General features: G+C 49.6%; 1 protein-coding gene across 5 annotated transcripts in view; it reads right to left on the bottom strand.

Annotated features, from left to right (window-relative positions):
- Positions 1-21,991, bottom strand: part of SGSM1 (small G protein signaling modulator 1) — an 86,208-nt gene that overhangs the window by 18,529 nt on the left and 45,688 nt on the right. For 4 of the 5 annotated variants that reach the window (XM_032883255.1, XM_032883257.1, XM_032883260.1 and 1 more), the window contains 8 exons: positions 21,245-21,312; positions 20,008-20,171; positions 19,475-19,607; positions 12,830-12,968; positions 10,478-10,542; positions 8,396-8,541; positions 4,755-4,883; positions 558-740 (listed from right to left, as the gene is read on the bottom strand). In XM_032883255.1, the coding sequence (XP_032739146.1) occupies positions 558-740; positions 4,755-4,883; positions 8,396-8,541; positions 10,478-10,542; positions 12,830-12,968; positions 19,475-19,607; positions 20,008-20,171; positions 21,245-21,312 (1,027 nt within the window). The remainder of the gene's footprint in view (positions 1-557; positions 741-4,754; positions 4,884-8,395; positions 8,542-10,477; positions 10,543-12,829; positions 12,969-19,474; positions 19,608-20,007; positions 20,172-21,244; positions 21,313-21,991) is intronic. The other variant, XM_032883256.1, reaches the window with a different exon arrangement.

The raw sequence follows: 21,991 nt of genomic DNA, 5'->3' as shown, positions 1-21,991 counted from the left end.
GATTGCTGGCAACTGATGAATGTACATCACTGGGGAAGAGAATTAACTTTCTTCTCAGCGCCTTCTTTGGGCTGCTGAACTGGAGGTTCTATAAGAGCGGAGAGTTCTGACTTGGCTGCTGGAGCGTTCCTGACATTTCAGGACATTCCCAACTGTCTCTGGCATACGGTAGGTACTCAATGAGCATTTTCTGAATACATGAAAGTCTAGCATGTGCTAATTACATGCAAGTGCTAGGAGCTTTGCAGGCACTATCTCAGGTGAGCTGCACACAAACCTCCCCTATGTAAACGGTTGTTCCCATTCTATAGATGTGGAAACTGAGGCCCAGAAGTGAAGGTGGTTGCTTGAGGTCTCCCCTGCCCCCCAAGCCAGGAAATGGTGATGTTGGATTCAAACATGGGTCTGTCCAACTCCACGGTCACCTCCCACCCAAATGCTAGGGGTGACGGTTCCAGACACCCAGCTGTCATCATTCCTACAATAGCTAAACAGAGCAGATCCCGGCCTTTACTGCCCCCCTGACCCTGTGCTCCCGGATGGGTGCCGCCCATCACCTCGTTGCTGATGGTGGAGTCCCGGTGCATCATCTGGTGCAGGTGGCTGTCCAGGCTGGCCCCCGATGAGCACTTAGCCAAGGCAGCTGCATGGGACTCCCGCTCCCTCTGCCTCACGATCGCCTCGCAGCCCAGCCATTCGGCCATGGTCTGTGCATAGCACGCGTGAATCTGCTCATCCACCTGCCAGGGCAGAGGCAAGGTCACCCCTGGGGAGAGCCAGCCCAAGCCAGAAGAGGATGCTAGCCCTGACCTGGGACCCTGAGCCCCAAAGACAGGCAGCCATCATTCATGAACAGCCATGGATGTTAACGGAACACCTACTATGTGCAGGACACTGGGTAGGCCCTGGGGGTACACAAACGTACACGAGGCCACTTCTTTCTTTAAATATTTCCTTCCTCCCTTCTTTTCTCCATGCATTCATTCATTCATTCACACATTCAAATATCTGTGGAAACTCTACTCTGCCAGGCAGCATACTAAGCCAAGGGGGTACTGAAGTGAGAGGACTGTTTATTTCCCTTTCTTATTAGCTTTTCTCCTTCCTCATTCACTCGTTTGCCCATATTTCTGGAATCACCTACAATGGGCTAGGTACCACACTAGGCATAGGAGAAACAAGATGAGCAGGGTGCCCCCTCCATCCATCCATCTACTCCCTCCACACATTTATGAGAGCCTCCCCTGTACCCAGTGTGGGGCCAGGAGCAGAGGATACAAAGATGAACAAAATCAGCCTCTCCCTTTACTCCTGCAATGGCCTTAGAGAAGGGCTACAGATTTCAAGCATTTTCATTTTCCGTGTGGTGGGAGAGCAGCTTGTATTGTTCCTGATACATGGCCCAGGGAACTGAGGTCCTGAATCTGCCAGGCCTCCGGCACAGGTGGGGGCAGACAGGCTGATCTAAGGGTGTGGAGGGGCACGAAGAAAGGGCAGGGAGACTGCCCCAGGCTGGGCTGGGAGGAGTGGGGAATCCTTTATCTATTCAGGGCTTCCAGAGAGAGGCTCGGGGTCCACCCTGCCCAGACAAAGGCCTGTCCTCCTGCCCACTGACTCCAGAAGATTTGTCCTAGCACATCTCCCCATTCCTACTACCTTCCTAGACTAGGTTTCCATGACCGTGCACCAGGACGACCCCAGGAACCTCCTTCCCAGAGCCTGCTTGTCCCAGCCTGGTCAAGGCTTGTCCCAGTCTTCCTCTTTGTTTCCCTCCCAGCCCCACCTCTGTCATCCCCACCTTCCTGTCCTTTATGTTCCAGCCACATGCCCACCACACACTTCCCGCCCCTCCCACACAAACCCACAGAGATACACTCCCACACCGCACCATGCACGAGTCTGCCCTCGGGGTTTGCTCATGCTGGCCCCTCTTCATAGAGGGCCTTCCTCACACCCCTTGCCTGCAAAGTGAGCAGGGAGCCTTCTGCCTGACACTGCTGCCTCCCATGGACTCTTAACAACCCCTGGGTTTGCCTCCATCTGACTTTGCACATTCACTAAACTAGCAAGGACCTCATCTAACGCACCGCTGGGTCTCTGGTCCCAAGCACAGGTCCTGGCACCTGAGAATGCTGTTCCTGTTTGCCAGGAGCCCAGCAGGCAGGGGGTGAAGCATAGTGGGGATCTCCTGCTGTTCCCGAGACAATTTTAGACAATTCACTGGCATGGGGTCTTATCATACGGAATCACAGTGTAGTTTCTATTTCCAGCTCCCCTTTAAGTCTTTGGATTATGGGGAAGGTCAGTCTGGTGCCACAGTGTCTTGAACATCTCCTTTAACACTTCATAATCCCCATTTCTGACAATGAGAGAGCAGCCCTTAGGCAAGCTATGGCATCTACGTGGGACTGATTTATGCCCTTTCATCATATCCTATTTATTTTTTTGGTTTCCTTCTATTATGGCAAATCATGTCAGTATTCCATTGATGGCAGGGATATCAAATATCTTTTTCAATAAGCTATACACACAGTGAGTCAATTTACTGACAAATACACAATAGCAAAGTGGGTACATGGGTATGGAATGTCAAATACCACCAGATTTTAAGAACTTAGTCTGAATAAAAGAAGGGAGAATCTCTCAATAATTTTAATATTGATTACATGCTGAAATGGTAATTTACTGCGTATGTTGGGTTAAATAAAAATTTAGTATTAAAATTAATATAATCTTGATGAAATGATGTAGACCTAACCCCCCCCACACACGTGCACATGTGTGCACACAAGCATATGCACACATATACACACATACACACACACATGCATGTGCACACACATGAACACACAAACTAATGCAGAAGCTGGTGAAATCCTAGTGAGGTCTGCAGTCAAGTGAGTCCTATTGTACCAATGCTAATGCCCTGGCTTTGGGAATGGGCTACTGTTCTACATGATGTTTCCATTAGGGAAAGCCAAGTGAGGGGTATGGCAGGACCTCTTTGTTACAGTTTTTGCAATTCCTCGTGAATTTATCATTTAAAAAAAAATATTTATGGGCATCTGTTTCTTTCTACTTTTCAAAACGGGACTACTACTAACACATTCACTGAACAATTAAGATGAACACAGGTGCCCCAGGTGGTATCAGCTGAAGATGGCTCACTGTGGGGTGGTATTAGATCAATGGAACAGAATGGGGAAGCCACACTAATGTGCCCAACTGATGGCTGACAGGGGTGCAAAAGCAATTCAATGAAGGAAGGATGGCCTTTCTGTCAAATGGTGCTGGAGCCACTGGACATCACAGGCCAAAAAATGAACCTTGACCAAAACCACCCACTATATACAAAAATGAGCTCAAAATGGATCTCAGGCCTAAATGTAACACGTGCAACTACAAAACTTTGAGAAAAGAAACATAGGAGAAAATCTACAGGATTTAGGGCAAACTAAGCAAAACGTTCTTAGACTCGACACCAAAAGCACAGTGTATATGAGGAAAAATTGATAAGCTGAACCTCATAAAAAATTTAGAAATTTGTTCTGCACAAGATCCCATGAAGAGGGTGAAAAGACAAGACACAGACTGGGAGAAAATATCTGCAAACCATTTATCCAATAAAGAAAGAATATCTAGAGCATATAAAGAACTTCCAAATGCAACAGTAGAAACCCAAACAATTCAGCTAGAAAACGGACAAACGATGAGAGCAGACACTTCACCAAAGATACACAGGTGGCAAGGAAGTGTGTGCAAACATGTTCAACATCACTGGCCATTTGAGAAATGCAAATTAAAACCACAAGGAAACATCCTTTACACCTGTCTAGGTGGCTAACATAAAAAAATAGCAACAAGACCAAAACTCCAGGCGGGATGCAGGTGTGGCTCACTCGGATATTGCTGGCGGGACTAGAAAATGGTTCAGCAGCTACAAAAGCTTGACAGTTTCTTCTGAAATGAAGCATGTGTACCATGTGTCCCAGCAATTGTACACTTGAGCATTTGATGATGACTAATGCCCCCATGAAAATACGAATGTTCACTGCAGCTTTCTCGGCAATAGCCCAAACTGGGAAACAACTCACCTATCCACCAACAGGTGGGTAGTCACACTGTGATGCACCCAGGCCGTGAATACCATAGAACTCTTGGCCACAGAAAGGATAGACTGCCAGAGGATTATGCTGGTTGAAAAAGTCAATCCCAAAAACTTATATACTACGTGATCCCATTTATACAACATTGTCAAAATGACAAAACTGCAGGAAGAAAGAACTGAGTGGTGGTTGCCAGGTGTTAGGCTGGGAGGTGTGGCTTAAAAAAGGGGAACGTGAGGACCCTGTTGGCACCAGAAATGTTCAGTATGCTGACTGTGGTGGTGATAACACACACACACACACACACACACACACACACACACACGTCAAGGCCCTGACTGTGATATTGTATTACAGTTTTGTAAGATGCCACCATTGGGAGAAATTGGATAAAGGATACACGAAATCCTTCTGCATTATTTCTTGTAACTATCTGAATCTATAATTATCTCCCAAAATAAAATTTTAAACAATGGTATCTGTAGCCTGCATCACTTTTCTAGGGAACAGCCATGCCCTGGAGCTTCCTGGCTCCCCCATGCTCCCCTGCCCCATCTTGGTCCAGTATGAAATTAGAGCACCCCCAGCCCCACGGCCCCTTGCTCCTTTAGTTGCCAAAGACCCTCCTGCCAATCAGGGGTCACCAACCTCCTTCCGTTCTGTTTCTGTCATCCCAAACTGGTAGTGGCCCAGGAGGAAGGGCCACACGGCCTTGCGGATCTCTGGCTGGATACCCCCATAGTAGATAAGGCGTAGCAGCTCCTGTTCCTCGTAACTCTGTGGTTGGTGGGAAGAAGGAAAGGGTTTGGTCAACAGAAAACCAGAAGGAGGGCTCTATGAGCTGGCAGTCCCACTTCTCAGACCTGGCCTTTAGAGATCATGGTGTGTGAATATGCAAAGCCGTGTGTACCAGGATATCCACCCTGGCATCATATGAGAAAAGCCCCAACTGCTCACTGATAGGGAAACAATGTATCCCTACCTGAGGATAGGTAGGGATGGAGGTGCATCCATGAGAACTGACACAAAAAGATGTTCAAAGTATATTGTCAACTGGAAAAAAAAAAAACAAACCACCAAGATGCAGGACGTATCTAGCGTGAACCCATTTTTCTGCAAAAAACCCCAAAAGGCCAGTATAGAATGAATTAGCATTTCTACTTAATTTTTAGTCAATTTTGTGCATTGTGTTGATATGGCAACATTATCTCAAAGTTTTTAATCTTGACTCAGCACAAAGAAAATTGTTTAAAAGTAAATTGATCCAAAATGAACATTTCCAGCTGGTTCTTCATGCACTAATAATTTCTGTGCACACTAGGATGACTTTAACAACTGTCTACTGTATTGTCCAATAGATTTGCCCTCTTTTTAAGAACTCATTTTCAGGCAAAGGCTTTGCAGTTATAATTAGTCCGGTTGGGGGACCAGCAGGTCCTATTTGTTCATGTTTGTGTGTGTGTGTGTGTCTGTGTGTCTGTGTATGGAAAATACCAATGACTATTAGAAAGCTACTCTGAAGGGTAGTAGGGTTATCTCCTCCTATGTCTTCACATCCCAAAATTATAAGCATATTTCACATTTTTTAAAGTAAGCTCAGTGCTGAATGTGGGGCTTGAACTCACAACCCTGAGATCAAGAGTCACCTGCTCTACTGAGCCAGCCAGGTGTCCCACTGATTTCCCATCTTAATGATCATCTTAGATGTACCCAACCATAATGGCAAAACCAGCCATTCTTTTGCTTTGTTGGAAATTTTAATTTGTATTCTGCAGAAAGCCTTGTCAACGCTAGTTAAAAATCAGAGAACTATTCATGGCTGAGGCTGTAAACTCTTCATCAAAAATCCACCTGTGTGGGTCCTGGAACCCACAGCTGGACTCCATTTCCCAGCCTCCCTTGCAGGCAGGGGTGGCCACGTGACTAGATGCTGGCCAATGGGATGTGACAGGATGTCATATAAGCCATTTCCAGGCCAGAGCTTTGAAGAAGCAGGTGTACTCCCTTCAGATTCTGCATTTCCCCTCTGCTGCCTGGAGGCAGATGACCATGAGGCCCTGGAGGATGGTGGCGCCATGAGACTGAGAGACCCCAGAACCTCTGGAGGGAAGACAGAGGCCCACTGGCCAGGAATGCCCACCTAGGGCTCCTCCGTGAGCAAGAAATACACCCCATGATGTCAAGCAACTGACAAAATGTGGATCACTTGTTACTGCAGCTCAGTCCACCCTAATACAACAATGCAACCGAGAAGGGTAAAAATATGTCCAGTTTGTGAAAGGGTTGTGAAACTGTTAGACCAAAAAATATTCATTTTTGACTGATTTTTTCAACCAACTTGTTCTTAGACTACTACCTCCCAAACTGGGGAGATCACTGGAAATGCCTGGGGAACTTTGAAAAAATATAAATCCTTGGGCTCCAGTCCCAGAGATGCTAAATCAGTAGTGCTGGAGTGGAGCCCAGAAGTCTATAAATCTTTTGAATTCCTCAGGAAATGTGCACTCTCCCCGGCTGCCGGGGAGAGTGACTTTTTTGAGAAAGTAAGTTGGCATATCTTTTTAAATTTTAAATGCACATCAATCAATTTAATTTCTAGGAATCTACCCCTGAAATAAAAGCATTGGTCAGAGTGATATGTGCTTATAAAGATGTCAACGGAAGCATTGTTTGGAATAATTTGTTAAAAAGAGAAAGAGCCCAGATGTCTCTCATTAGGGGAAGATGTGAATTAATTATGGGCCACTCATCTGTGAGGGGCTAAGGTGTTAACATTCAGTACTTCACCTAGAGATTGGAAAGACGTGTTTGATATAAAATGAAATTGCTGCTTAAAATAAGAATTACAGATATATCTATGTAGATTTATCTACGAATGTATAAGCACAGGAAAAATATGGCACGGTCTTGACGTAACTGACACTATTCATTAACTTGGGGGATTAGAATCATGAGGCACTGCGGCAGGAAGAAGGTACATAAACAATTTTTGTCTTCTACACCTGCATTCTTCATTATTTGAGTTGTCACCGTAAGTAGGCATTCAAGTCAAACAACCCTCCTGCTTATCCAGGTTTGGGAACCAGTTTGTTTTCCCCAGAGTCCCCCAGTGTTCCCAAGGTAATGCACAGAATAGCGCTTTACCCCGGCGTGGGGAAGCCAGGCTGACCCAGGTGCTCACGGGCCTGGCCTTCCCCAGGGCCCCGGGAGAGAAGCACCCAGTGGAGTAAGCCATTGTTTTCATCCTGCAGAGGTATCAGCCATCCTTTCTGAATGCCCACTCCTGAGGGCGGTTCCCTTAGCATTGGTCAAAATGGATTCTGCCTTCCACACTGGCCATGGGAGGCACTTTTCCAGCAAAGGTCCCTGGGGCCCTAAACATTCCAGGGACTTGTTCCTTATGCTCGCCTACCCCCAGCCACCCCGTTTCTTGAGAGGGACAAGATAAGCGTATTGGCCTACCCAAGGTTCTAGGAAGTGCGGCAGGATACAGAAAAGTTGACTCATCTTGTTTCCCAAACACTTTGACCCTGACACTTTTTTCAAATGTAAACACCTTCCTTGTGAGGACATTTGCTTTCTAGTAAGTCTTAGAAATCTGTCTCCAGGTGGAGTATCTAATGGGAGGATTGTCAGGCCCTGAGGCAGAGATGGAAGAGTTCTGCAAGGTGGTGGGCTTTCCTGGGCCCACCTCCCTCCTCTGATTTAGCTACCATTGTCATTTTAAGTAGTTCAAACGTACTGTAGGTCCCTTCCTGCTGAGAACTCACAGTCCCTCCTGCAGCACTGAGCATACAGCTGGTGCTTAATAAATGCTTGAGAAGAATTCATTCTTACTCCTAGACAAGCATGCATACTTTCCATCCTCCTTGATTCTCACCCATCTGGGCAGAGGGGGCTGTGGGTCTTAGAACTCTCAAGAAGGGAGGGACCTTCAGTCTGGGTACGCAGAACCCAAAGGTATCCTTTTTTTTTTTTTTTTAAGATTTTATTTACTTATTTGACAGACAGAGATGACAAGTAGGCAGAGAGGAGGGCGGAGAGAGGGGAGGAAACAGGCCCCCTGCTGAGCAGAGAGCCCAATGCAGGGCTCGATCCCAGGACCCCGAGATCATGACCTGAGCTGAAGGCAGAGGCTTTAACCCACCGAGCCATCCAGGCACCCCAAGAACCCAAAGGTATCCTAACAGCCTTCAGTCCCCATAACCAGGTGGGTCTCCTGCTCAGATGACCAAATGGTCCCCCTATTGGCTCTGCCCCACAGCTGGCCAAGCCAGGCCAAGCCTTACCGTGCTGTCCTGAAGGTACTGCTCCCAGATCCTGGCCGTCAGCCCGCACCCAGCATCGCAGGGTGAATCCGGAGACACAATCATGTGATTGACCAGGGCTGACAGGTGGGTCCTCACAGTGGACAGGTGCCTGCAGTAGGCAAGCCCTAGCGAGGGAGGGAGGGAGAGTGCCATCATCCACCATCCAACCCACCTTGCCTGACCTCATGGATCTCAAAGCACTGCCTTGCCCACAAACCTTGTGGACCCTTGTGACCTAGAAAGTCCCATCATCCTTCTCTTCCAGACAAGCAAGGAGCTCTGAGGGGCAAAACCCCTTGCTGGCTTGACTGTTTAACAGTTGTATGAGCCTGGGGACATCTGATCATCTTCCTCAGCCTGGGCCAGGGTGATATTACCTCTTTACCTGGAAGCCAAGGCATTTAAGCCACAGGCAGGAGGCAGGGAAGGGGCAGTAGGAAGGAGGCAGGAAGTGATCCCACAGGCTCACAGTGCCTCTGGGTGCTTCCAATCCATCCCAGGAGAAGGAGAATGGCAGAAGTGGACGACTCTTTTTCAAAGTGCAGCCAGACAAAGAAGGCCATGAGAGATGCACCTAGTTTGCTCTCAAAGAGGGTTCTGCACTCTTACAGGCCACCAACCTGCTGCCCTTCACCTGCTCTGCCCTGGGCACCTGGAAGGCACAGTGCCTGGTACACAGGAGGCACTCAGCAAATGCCAGCCTGTGTTTGCTCTATGCCCCCTCCCTCTGGCTCTCTCTTATTAATTCCCAGAGAGGACCCTGGGCCATCTGGAGCCTGAGGACTGGCCCCTACCAGCAATGAGGAGGAGGAGGGAGAAGAGGAGAAGGAGGGGGAGGAGGGAGAGGAGAGAAAGGGGGAAGAGGAGGAAATGGCTAACACTTATATAAGCACATACTACATGCCAGGGAACTGCCCAGAGCTCACATCCTTAACTCACTAAATTCTCATGACATATGGAACAGGTACTCCTACATTCTCCATCTTATACATGGGGAAACCGAGGCACAGACTTTTTCTGTCTCTTGGCCGGATCATATGCTAGGAAGTGCGGAGTTGGGATTGGAACCCAAGCTCCATAGCGCCAGAACCTGGGCTCTCAACCCCCATCAGGGACGAGCCATTGAATACGTAACACTGTTTGAGATGCATCTGGACCTTCCTCCATGAAGCCCTTCTATCTGGGTCCCATAAATACCTGTCCAGGACCTGCTCCATGCCAGGACCTGCAATAGGCACTGGGGATGGATGAAAACAGAATGGACAAAAACCTTGATTTTGGGAGCTCACACTCTTGCTGCCCCTCCAGGGGCTTGGGCACATGGCTGGCACTGCTATTCTCCAGGCCCATGCAGGATATAGCAACACTTTTCTAGAATCCCTGACAACACACAGGTTTTCTCTCCCCCATTTAGGCTGGGAGGCTGGGAAAATGAAATGTGCTAAGAATGAACACAGCAGAGTAAAAACAAAACAAAACAAAAACAAACCAGCTTTGTGGTCAGGCAGGCCTGGGTTTGAGTCCCAGCTCTGTCCTGTATTAGCTGTGCGACCTTGGACAAGTCACTCTGCTTCCTTGTGCCTTCGTTTCTTCATGTGTTAAATAGAAATAACCAGAATACCTGTGTTTAAGTTTTAATTTTTAACTTTTCTTTACTCTTTTGCTTCTGCCCACAGGTGAGGGGAACTGACTCTGAGCACCTATGACAGGTAATGCCAGCTGCTAGGGGCTTTATTCATGTTTCTCATTTCATTCTGAGAACAAACTCTCTAAGGCAGGCACTGGGATGCCATGGTGACTAACCAAACCCCTCCCCTGAGGAGCCCCATGGTTGGCTGCCCTCTCTTAGAGCCCAGAGATAAAATTTATGCCCAGGCTCTGCTTGAGGAGGTTCAGGCTCTAAGATGTCTGCATAGCTTCACTAATCTAGACACATCTAGGAACTGGCGAGCTGGGGTTCAGGTGCCAGAGCCAGGCTCCTTCCCTTGATGCTGATGCCATACAACAGGCATTTGAGAAATGTGCCCATAGACCACAATGGCAAATAAGGCTGATACGCACATCCATAGAAGGCTCTGGAAAGGATCTGGTACTTCATGTTGTCACAGAGGAGCTTCAGCGGGGCCCTGCAGTGGAGGAAGAGAGGACACGTAGAAAAGACCACACAGAGCCCATGTTTCCTGGAGGAGCACAGTTCATTACCTGCAAGGGGCAGATTAAAACCAGCCAGGCAAGGGGACTCTGGGAGGACGGCGGTTTCTCCCCATACTGCCACTCCTCCTGTTGGCTTTGGGGTCTCTCTCTCTCCAACTCTCTGGGGTTTGGATGGAGCTGATTCGACCTAGTACAGGACTCAGGCTGGAGTCACAGGCATTGGGTAAGAGGTGGTCATGTGATCCAATCTGAGCCAAGGACAATGAGCCCCAAACTCATTTTGTCAGAACTACAGAGAAATTGACACTATTCTCTGCTCGAGTCCCTAAGCCAGAAGGATGTACGGCAGTGGCTGCTGGGATCCATTTCTGCCCCTGCATAAGGAGGGCCTGCCTGAGAATGAGAGCATCATAGGAGCATCTGGAGCCAACCATGCCTGAGTCACTGCACTTCTAGACTCCTTAGTTCTGTCAAGATTTTCTTTTGTATGTGAACCAGTCTGAAGTGGGTTTCTGTCACTTGCCCAAAGAGCTCTGACCTCTGAAGTGACCCAGCTAAACCAAACTGAGCCAGACCAGGACTCAGAGTCTGGTTGACTGCAGAATAGGTGATGCCTCAGAGCTTCTTCTTGCGTGGGAATTTGGGGGCGGTGGGGTGCAGCTGGCTGAAAGAGAAGAGAGGAGTAAGGCCCCAGCACTAGTGGGGAAATCAAGGACTGCTGATGGGCGTGTTGTGCATCCTCGCAGAGAACAGAATGGAGGAATATCCGCATATTTTTTCCTCAGGACATCCTGGGGATACCCAGGAAAACTGAAAAAGACAGGAAGGAGGCGTGGCTAAAGTGCTCCAGTTACACACACGGAACCATTAAACATGAAAATCACCCTCATCGTGCTTGGTGGGGCTCAGGGTTGGTCAGTTTACCTAAGAACAGCATCACACACATAGCCGTCCCACAACAGACTTGGCTATGTGAAAGAGGGTGAGCTTCCCATCACTCCAGGTATGTAAGCAGATGCCACAAACGGGGACACTAGGTTAGAATGGTGTTTTTCAATGCCCCCTGGACCACAGCCCAAGAATCACTTGGCATTTCTCCAACATGTGTATTCCTGGGCCCCACACACACCTACTGGATCAGGACCCCTATGGAAATTGTCTCAGAAGCAGTGTCACATTCCCCTGGTGGTTCTGAAGCACACAAACGGGAGAGACTCTGGTTACAGGGGTGCTTCTCAAACTGACAATGCACATACGAGCTTAGGATCAAGTTAAATGCAGATTCTGCTTTTGGACCATGTGCTTAAAGCCAGGCCTTAGATGACTGCAAAAATGTGATGCCAGCTCCCACACCTTGAGCTCCTATGGCTGAAGACTGGACCACCTACTGGGCCAGACGCCCAGCATGGAAAAAGGGATTCCATTCTTCTCAGGCAGGCCAGGCGGGGTCAGCTGGTAATCAAGACCAGTCTCATTATTGTACTGGGCAGCCCTGAAGACACATGAGATCTATGGGCCAGGACAGAGATGATCTGGGGATCAAACTTTATCCAATAAAATAAGAAGCGTTACTTACTGAACATTGCCAGGCACTGGGTACCACATGCTGGCCATGTTAGACCGGTATCTGATTTGTCCTTACGATAGCTATACAAAGCAAACATTTGTATCCCCATTCGGTGGAGGAGCAAACTGAGGCACGTGTGGTTGGCAGTGAGTAGTATTTCTAGTTTCTGCCTTCCAGGAGCATGACAGGACTGTGCTTCCTGGCCTGCTGTGGATGGGGTCAATGAGGCATGAGCAGAGAGAGTATATCCTGCATCCAAGGTGGAACCTCTCATTGTTGTCCAGGTGCCCCAGAGCCACCTTTCGCTCTGTCACTGGGACTGGGAATATTCTAGACGGTTTGGCTCCATCAGCCAGGCCCTTTAGTGTGCCCCAAGCAGAGCCCCCAGCTGACCCACGAGAGACACATGGTATACATGATAAATCATCCTTTGTCCTACTGAGCGACCGAGATTTCAGGACTGTTTGTTACTGCAACATAACCTTGGTTATCCTGACTGATACATGGAATGAAGCAAAGACAGCTAGGACTTCACAAGGTTATTCCATAACTTATGTTCCATAACTTATGTTCCTTGAAGATTCCATAACTTATGTTCCTCCTCTGAATTCAGTGCTAGGCAAGGAATGAGCATCTACAAATCTTTGGCAAATCCCTCTATGACCTCCACCCACAGATTAAGGTCCTCATACCTCTCATGGTTGCAGCCATTGGATGAGCCGCCGTCGACCAAGCCACTCTGTGAGCAGGACGAGCAGGAGGATTTCCGGGGGCTGGGTTGCCATAGGGGTGGTAGGTTGCTCACGGAGACATCCATTAGGTCCTGGGGGACTATGGTGGACAGGAGGCATGGAGCAAGAGATCCGGTTAGGCCTATGTGGGTCACAGAAACCTCAACCCAAAGCAAGCAGCTCACCTCTAGGCCAGCACGGGGACAGGGAAAGACCCTGAATTTGACAGTCAGAGACAGCAACCCCAATCATTATCTGACCCAGACCTATGAGTCCACCTGATTCAGTGAAAGCTACCACCAAGACCCGGGGCCCTCAGCAGACAGGCAGAGCTGAAGATAGCTGAAGAGAGAGGAAGAAGTGGGGTGTGGGGGGAAAGATAGAGAGAAAGGGAGACAAGACCCAAGAAAACAGACCCAGTACCAGAACAGGAAGCCAAGCCTCACCATGTTGTCATTCAAGTGTCCTCACAGAAGGCTAACAAGAAGGGAGAGGAGCCTGATGGGGTCTTCTGGGGAAGGATGATGGTCCTGAGTCCCCAGAGATAAACTCTCTGGGAGTGAGAGTCTCTAGTAGAGAGACAGAAGGGAGCCTAACTCAACAGATGAGGCAGGCCTCCCAAGGGCAAGGGACCCAGGGGAGTTCCTGCTGATGAGCCCACCTGCACTGTCCATCATCCTGAGCCATATAGCTGTTCCATCAATAGGTCTCAAACGGGTGGGTGACCCCCACCCAGAATCATGGGGGGCTTATTAAAAAGCCATATGCCTGTATCCCACCCCTGACCTACTTAACTTAAACCTCCTGGAGATAGAGCCTTTAAGTCTGTATATCAAAAGACAATTTTGATAACAGCAGCCATGTTCAAGAACCAAGAGGGCATAACTGATCTCCTAACATGGATATTGGTGTTCCTGATCTTGGGCTCCCAGGATACAGCACTCAGAGTTTCCCTCCCTGCCTTCTCTTCCAGCTCCATGGAAATCACCATGTCTCCACAGCTGCATGGCAAACACAATGGTGACTCATACATTATAATTTCTATCATTAACTTCCTGGCCTCTTGGCAGTTCCAGACAGGTGCAAAGACTATACTTTTTCTAGGACAGGGCTCAGTAGGCAATTTTCCATCAAGGGCCAGACAGTAAACATTTTAGGGTTTGTGAACCCTTTGGCCACAATCACAACCACTCAACTTTGCCGTCATTGTGCAAAACAGCCATCCACAAGATGAAAACATGTAAGCATGGCTAGGTTCCAATAAAACTTTATTTATGGGGGGCACCTGGGTGGCTCAGTGGGTTGGGCCTCTGCCTTCAGCTCAGGTCATGATCTCGGGGTCCTGGGATCAAGCCCCGCATAGGGCTCTCTGCTCAGTGGGGAGCCTGATTCCCCCTCTTTCTCTGCCTGCCTCTCTTGTGATCTCTGTCTGTCAAATAAATAAATAAAATCTTTAAAAAAAAAAAATCTATTTATGGGGGCGCCTGGGTGGCTCAGTCGTTAAGCGTCTTCCTTTGGCTCGGGTCATGATCCCAGGGTCCTGGGATCGAGCCCTGCCTCAGGCTCCCAGCTCAGTGGGAAGCCTGCTTCTCCCTCTCCCACTCCCCCTGCTTGTGTTCCCTCTCTTGCTGTGTCTCTATCGAATATACAAAGTATTTAAAAAAAAAACTTTACTTATGGACACTGAAATCTGACTTTCGTATCATTTTTCACAGGTCACAAATATTACGATTCTTTTGATTTTTTTTTCAATCATTAAAAAAATGTAAAAACCATTCTTAGCTCATGGGTCGCACTGAATGAGGCTGGCTCTGGCCCATGGGCCCTAGTTTGCCAAGCTCTGACCTAGGAGACTGAGAAGGGTGTCCATCTGTCCCACCGGCCATGCCTTCCAAGGATAACAGGTAATCTTGGCTTCTTCTCTTGGGCTGCAAGGGGGGAGTTGTGGACCCAGGGCCACCTGTTACCTGAGCTCAGGGCCCAGCCCTACCCAGGATAGTGCAGAAATATCCTCCCCAAGCTGACTCACTGATGAGCTGACCACGAAAGACCAGTGAGCCCCTGTAAAATGTTCTAGAAAAGCATCCCCAGGTCTCCACCAATCTCAGGGAAGCACGGATCAGTTTCAGCAAGGTGTGGCCCATATGCCTCGGCCCTGGCCCCTCACACTCTGCCGGCATCACCAGTGGACGACTTCCCTACAGGTCCCACAACACTCTTCGCAGCATTCTGTCACATGGAGGCTGGACAGCATGAGAGCATCTGTTTGGCTCCTGCTTCCCTCGCCCTGGGGACCAAGATTCAAATGACAACATGGCAGAGGTGGCCAGCACCCAGCCCCAGGTGTGGGAGGTGCCCCGACATTACTGGGGGGCTGCTGCTTCAGGCCCGGCCTGGGGAAGGCGGCGTTCCATCCGGTTCGTGCCCACTGACCGCCCCTGGCCACCACCAGCACGGACCGGCCAGCAGGAACCACCATCCAGGTGGGTCTCACGGAATTGGGGGCAGTGCTGCCCAGGGGGTCAGGAGCAACTTAAGACACAAAACAAAAAACACCAGTGAAACGAAATGTCTGAGGTGGGCAGAACACAGAAACAGCCAAAGAACCCACCCTTCGGGGCTTTACCTCTCCCCTGCCTGGCTCTGCACAGCTCCCATGTACTGTGTTGGCATCAAGGAAGAAACAATGCTGATGTCTGTAAAATGCCCTACTATGTGCTGCCTGCTGTGCAGGCACAGGCTTGCTTTCTCATCCTTAGTGACCCCATTGGGGATCCATCTCTTCTCCCATTCTGCAGAAGTGGAAACTGAGGCTCAGAAGGACAACAGTGCTTAACCACCCACAGCCCTAGCAGGTGGTAACTGGCATTAAGAGCCTTTTCTCATTGAGGTCCTGCTTCTTTTTCCACTAATGACAGCTATCACCTACAGAGAGCAAGTATTATTATCTCGTTTTCCAGACTTGGGAACTGAGGCACAGATGTAAGCATCATGCCTAAGACCACCCAGGGAACAAAGAGTGGAGCTGGGACTCCGACCCAGGGCATCAGACCCCAAGACCCTATTCACAGTCTTCTGACTGATATCCCCCCACCCCCGATATTATCCATGCACTATCTAGACCAGCAGTTCTCAATGGGGGCAATTATGTCCCCTCAAGGGCTTTTGGCAATGTCTGGAGACATTTTTTATTGTCACAACCTGAGAATTTGGTAGATGCTACTGGCATCTATCCAGTGGGTAGAAGCCAGACACAAGACACCCCACCCCCACCAAACACATCACACATCATTATTTAGTCCAGTATGTCAGCCCTGCCCTAGACCATCTCTGTTCAATAGGAATCCACCCTGAGCCACACGCTTAATTTAGAAGTTTCCTGTAGCCACACTAAAAGGAGGAAAAGAAACAGATGAAATCAATTTCAGCAATATATTCTGTTCAACCCAGTATATCCCTAATGTGACCACTTTAACTGAGAATCAGTATAAAATGACTGGTAAGATATTTTGCATTCTTTTCTGGTTTTCCTCCAAAGTCTTCAGAATGTGAGTGTCTTTCGCACTTAGGGCACATCTCCATTCAAATTCACTGCATTTCAAGTGCTTGGGAGCTGCATGCGGCTCACGCCTACCACACCAGATGGTACAGACAGTCCCAGCAACATGGGAGTCTGGAAATGCCCTCCTCTGACTCTGAACCTGACTCCAGGTTTCAGAACTTGTCTCTGCCTCCTCTGTACCCAAGGACCAGGTGTTGGAGACAGAGGCACGAAGATACTGAGAGGGGGTTTAGAACCATTTATGGCCACATCATCCCTCCCACAGGCCCAAACTCCTCTCTTATTCCTTACCGCAGGCATCCACAAACTTTTTCTATAAAGGGCCAGATAGATAGTAAATATTTTTGGCTTTGTGGGCCATACGGTCTCTGTCACAACAATCCCACTCCACTGCTGGGGTGTGAAAGCAGCCACACACAATATGGCTAGGAGTGGGCGTGGCTGTGTTCCAATAAAACTTTATTTACAAAAACAGGCAGTGGGCCGAATTTGGACTACAGGAGGGAGTTTGCCCATTTCTGACTTGGGCATTTCTTCAGGAAGGACTTTCTTGCTCTCAAAGATGAAAACCACGCATGATTGTTTGTGTTAGCTCTGTGAGGTTCAGGCCTCTGGCAAAAATCAACCAAGGATGGGGCACCATTACTATGTGGGCTGAATCTGAACGTGGGGAGGAAATGGGTGAGACCACAATCTGTCAAAACAATCTGCAAGCTCTGGAGCCAGGGTACCTGGGCTTAAATTCCAACCGTGCCAAGGATTAGCTGTGCCTCTCTGGACCAGTTTCTCAACCTTTCTGTGCCTCCGTTTCCTCTTCTGAAAAACAGAGGTTGCTGAGGACACTGGTATGTGCCTAGGAAGACTGTGGTGAGGATTAAATTAGTTACAACACTGGAGGGACAAAGGCAGGCTTGGCACACAGTACCCAGTATTACTGACAGAGCGTCTGTCAAGCATTTCAAGTTAGGTGTCTGACATTAACTCCTCAGAATAGGATCCTGTATGGGAACAGAATGGGGCTGTCCTCCCCATTCTACAGACAAGGAAATGAGGCCTGCAGAGGGCAAGTCACATGGCCACACTGAAGGGGCACAGGTGTGTGCAGGGTTGTGTGCTTTTCTCAACAGAGGGCGATTCTGCTCCCAGTGGGAACCCAGCAGCGCCTGGAGACATTTCTGGTTGTCCCCACTTGGTGGTGGGGTGTGGGCAGATGGCAGTTAGTCAGGGGCCAGGGGGATGACAGGGATGCTGCCTGATATCCTAACAAGGCCCATAGTGCCCCTTCCCAACAACCACCAAGAATTATTCCATCTAAAATGTCAGTGGTGCTACCGTTGAGAAGCTTTGTTCTAGTTAAACTGAGTCCACTGGGGTTTCCCAGGGGCAGAAAAGAATTCAAGTCCCAGGAGCATATCTGGGAGATGTTTCCAAGAAACATGGGTAGGAGAGAGGTGAAGCGACAGGAGAAGGTTCTGCCAAGGGTTACCATGTGGGTTACCACCACGGGCAACTGCTGCTTGATCTCCCAGCAGAGGGGAGAGGGGTGTCTGGGAGATGTGTAGAATACACAGGCCAGGGCTTTCTTGCTGGGGGGTGGGGCACGAGGGAGCCAGGGCATTGAGACACTGACTCCTGCCCGTCCTTGGCTGAGGGCTGCTCCAGTGAGGCTCTGACTCCCTGACACTTCTACCCCCTGCCATGGGCAGAAGGCACTCTAGGATGGGGGCTGGCTGCAGAGTGGCAGGCACAGAGGGTGTGGGTAGGCACAGCCAGTGTCTCTTCTGCTGACACATGCAGAACCACAACACACTAACATGGACTGCCCCCAAGTAAGAAAGACACCCAGCACCCAGCCTGGCTCCCAGCAGGTGCCTACACATTGTTTGTTGGGTGAGCCCCTGTGCAGAGAGTTTCCTGGGAAGGCAGGCCCAAGGCATCGGGCTCCTCTGATCAATCAGCTCTCTGGTGGGGCAGTAAGACTCATGTCCTCCCAACAGGCTGAGAGGGTTCCAGACCCTGCTCCTGGGTAGGAAGAGATGTAGTGGTGAATACTTCAGGATACTCTTGGGCTCTCAGTGATGCAGAAACATGGGGCTTGGCATGGTTAGCCTACCCTTGCCAGGAGGACATCTGCTTTCCAGAGAGCCTCTCATGGACCAGCTGCAGTCAGTAATGCAAGGGGAGGCTCAGAGCCATTATCCCTCAGACGGAACAACAGGGCCACCAAAGGTTAAATAAAATGAGGTGGACAAAAGGAACCTACAGCTTAATATCGAGTTGTTGAACAGACATCCATAGGATGCTTCATAAAGGCCAGGCCTCTTTCAAAGAACTTCTCAACTATTAGCTCATGTAACCCTCATGATAACTCCGTGGTGATGATGACCTTGACAGTAACAGTCTGTGTGAACCAAGCATTGGCACCAGGCAAGCCGCCATGCAATGCAATGGACATACATTAGTGTCCCAGGTGCCAGCTCCCTGTGCTTTGCTTCCCCTCTGCTGTTTTTACTGCCATTTCTTGAGGGCCTACTGTGTGCGGGACTTTATTCTACAGACTTTACATTGGTTACCTCTTTATCTCATTGAATCCTGACAATGTATCGAAGTTAAAGAACAACCCTGTAACAGCGGCTATAATGTACGTGGTCTGTGCCAAGAGCATTATCTCATGTAATGCCCACAAGGGCCCTATGTCCCAGGTGCTGTGAACATCCCCATTTTGCAGATGGGGAAACCAAGACACAGGGGGTGAAGAGACTTGCCCCAGTTCAACCAGGATTCCAGAGCCCACGGCCACTACCCCAGGCCACCTCCTGGGCAGGTGTGTCTTTATTATTAAGCTAAGTCACCTGTGGTTCTCATTTGGGGAGAAACCGAGATACTAACTCCCTGGTTTCAGGTCCGCACCAACCCCCCCGCAACCCCTGCTGACTCCAGAGTCCAGACCAGTCCAGACTGGTCTTCTAATCCCAAACACCTGGAATCCTTCGCATGATCAGCTAACTGGTGGATCCAGGGAGCCCAGAGACGGGTCAGCTTACCAAATTCAGACTGCATGCCGGGGTAGATGATCCTGAACACGTAATCTGTGGCCTCGTCATCTTCCTTGTCTGAAGACGTGGACTCGGCGGAACCCTGAGGGCTTCGCTTGCGCAGCTTGGGAAATACTTTGCCCTGAAAGAATGTGTCCCATTGCACAGTCCTTGGGATATGCCTGTCCCCACAATCTGTACAGCCTGAGGGTTTCAGTGGGATATGTGCCCACAAAGCCATGTAAGGATCCACGGGCAAAAATGACCACTGCCCCAGGCACCTGAGTGGCTCAGTCAGTTAAGCATCCGACTCTTGATTTCGGCTCAGGTCATGATCTCAGAGCTGTGAGACTGAGCCCCAATTTTCAGGCTCCACGCCAGGCATGAACCTGCTTGGGAGTCTCCTGCTCACCCACCCCTTTCCCACCGTGCTTGTGCACAAGCTCATGCTCCCCTCTCTCTCCCTCTCTCTCTCAAAAAGATGATCACTCCCCACAGCTAACCCCCACTCCAGCCTCCCCGGGGCCTCTGCGATCACTCACCTTTCCCCGCTGAGACCAGAGTGGAGGGTCCAGCTGCCCATGAGGGAGCAGCCCGTTTTCCAGGCACGAGAGGAACTGCAGGAGGTGTCCTCCCTTGGGGAAGCGGAAGGGCGGCCTCTGGATCCCGTCCTGGCTGACCAGCACCACTGTCCCGCCGCTGTCCACTGCCACCATGACCCAGCCGGAGGAGACCCGATGGGAAGTCACTATGAGGCATGGGGATGGGGCACTTCCGGCACACACATCCCCCCAGGCATGCCAAGCCAGTCCCAGGGACCTGCTCCAAGGCTCTGGGAAAGGCCTGGGCAGAAGGTCGGGAGCAGTTTTTAACCTCCACCGGGCCTCTTAAATCCTACCTGCTAGGGTCACTGACCGGGTGGTATAGGACATGGTCCAGAACAGTATGGCTGGCCTCTGTGAAGTTACCCACTGAAGGGAAATGGTGCCCCAAACATCCGACGCTCCTCAAGCACCCTCTATGAATCACCCTGCCTATTTTTGTATGGGGCGTTTCAGATCTTCCCCTTCTCAAGGCAGTATTTCACTTGCTCGCACATATTGAGCACTTATTGTATGTAAGCACAGCACATTAAAGGCAGTGTCTTCTGAGTATTCTGAATACTCAAAATAGACCTATGAGGTCTATCTATTATGGTCTAGTTTACAAATGATGGAGCCAAGGCTCAGAGAGGCTATGTACCTTGCCCAGGGCTGCACAGTAGGGCCTGGATCTGAACCCAGGTCTATCTCACTCAATAAGCTTAATGTTTCTTGTCTTGGTGGGACACAGATCCCTAGCTTCCTACAGCAGGATGGCCTGCTTGTTCTGAATGTACCTTTTCTCAACTTTAAAGGAGAACTCTAGTGATTAATCCTGGATCTTCAGAGCTCCGGCTTTGGAATGACAAAGACCTGATTACGAGTCCAAACTCTGGAGCTTCCAGGCTGTGTGACTTCGTGCTAAGCTGTTTAGAGCCCTGCTTGGCACATCACAAAAGCTCAGTAGGTGTTAGCCACTAACACCATGGGTTGGATGCTGAGCCCTTATCATTCATCATAGGATGTTCACAACAAGGCCAAGAGAAGGTGCTGCTGTGCTTCCATTTCATAGATGGGGAAACTGAGGCTCAGTGAGGAGAATTCACTTGTTTGAGGCTACACCAGTAGTAAGGATGTGGGGCCAGGCAGGGGAGGCAGGAGGAACACCCTGGCTTCGTGCTCCCCCCACGGTCCCTACCTTGCTGGTGGCAGTGCAGATACACAATCTCCTCTAGGCGGATGGTCATGGCATAGTCCCAGTAGACGCTAGAAGTGGAGGGATGGTTAGGTCCATAGGGTGCCTGCTCACCTCGTCGTGGCAAAGGGACCAGAAGGCCAGAAGACCACACCCATGGGCTTTTGCACCCTTCTCACTGGTGGGTCTTTCTCACTGGTGGGTCACTAGACCCACCAGTCCCCAACATCTGTTTGTCAGACTTCAAATCCAACTTCCACCAACTATACTGAATCAGTCCCTTCTCCTCTCTGGGCCTCAGTTTCCCTACCTGCAACATGAGGAAGTTGGAAGAGAAGCTCTCTAAGGGACCTCCTGCTCTGGTCTGTAGCAGAGTCAGCCTTCCCAGGGCCCATGGAGCGAACATTCTCAGAGGGCAGCCAAGCACACAGGGGTTTTCAGAGTAGCAGCCTCTACAGAGCCCCTTGCATGTGAGTCTTAGCCAGGAGGTCCTTCCCCAGACTCCTGCATCATGCCCATGTCCTAGGGTTGCAATGGTTTGTTTTCTCCTGTCTCCCCGAGAGGTGCTGATCTGGACAATAACTGGGTTTTGCTCACTTCTACAAGATGCTCAGAGAATAGTATTCAGAGCTAATGGCTGCCCTAGGGCACCCAGTAAACAGAGCAACTCTCCAACTACCACCAGACACCAGCAAGGAGGAGCTGTGGCCACAGTCCATTTGGAGCTGTGTAACTTGACACAAACAGCCT

The sequence above is a fragment of the Lontra canadensis genome, unplaced genomic scaffold (genome assembly GCF_010015895.1).
Source record: "Lontra canadensis isolate GAN:19392208 unplaced genomic scaffold, GSC_riverotter_1.0 scaffold87, whole genome shotgun sequence".
Lineage (NCBI taxonomy): Eukaryota > Metazoa > Chordata > Mammalia > Carnivora > Mustelidae > Lontra > Lontra canadensis.
Note: the sequence above shows the minus strand (reverse complement) of the source record. Positions and strands in the feature narration are given on the sequence as shown.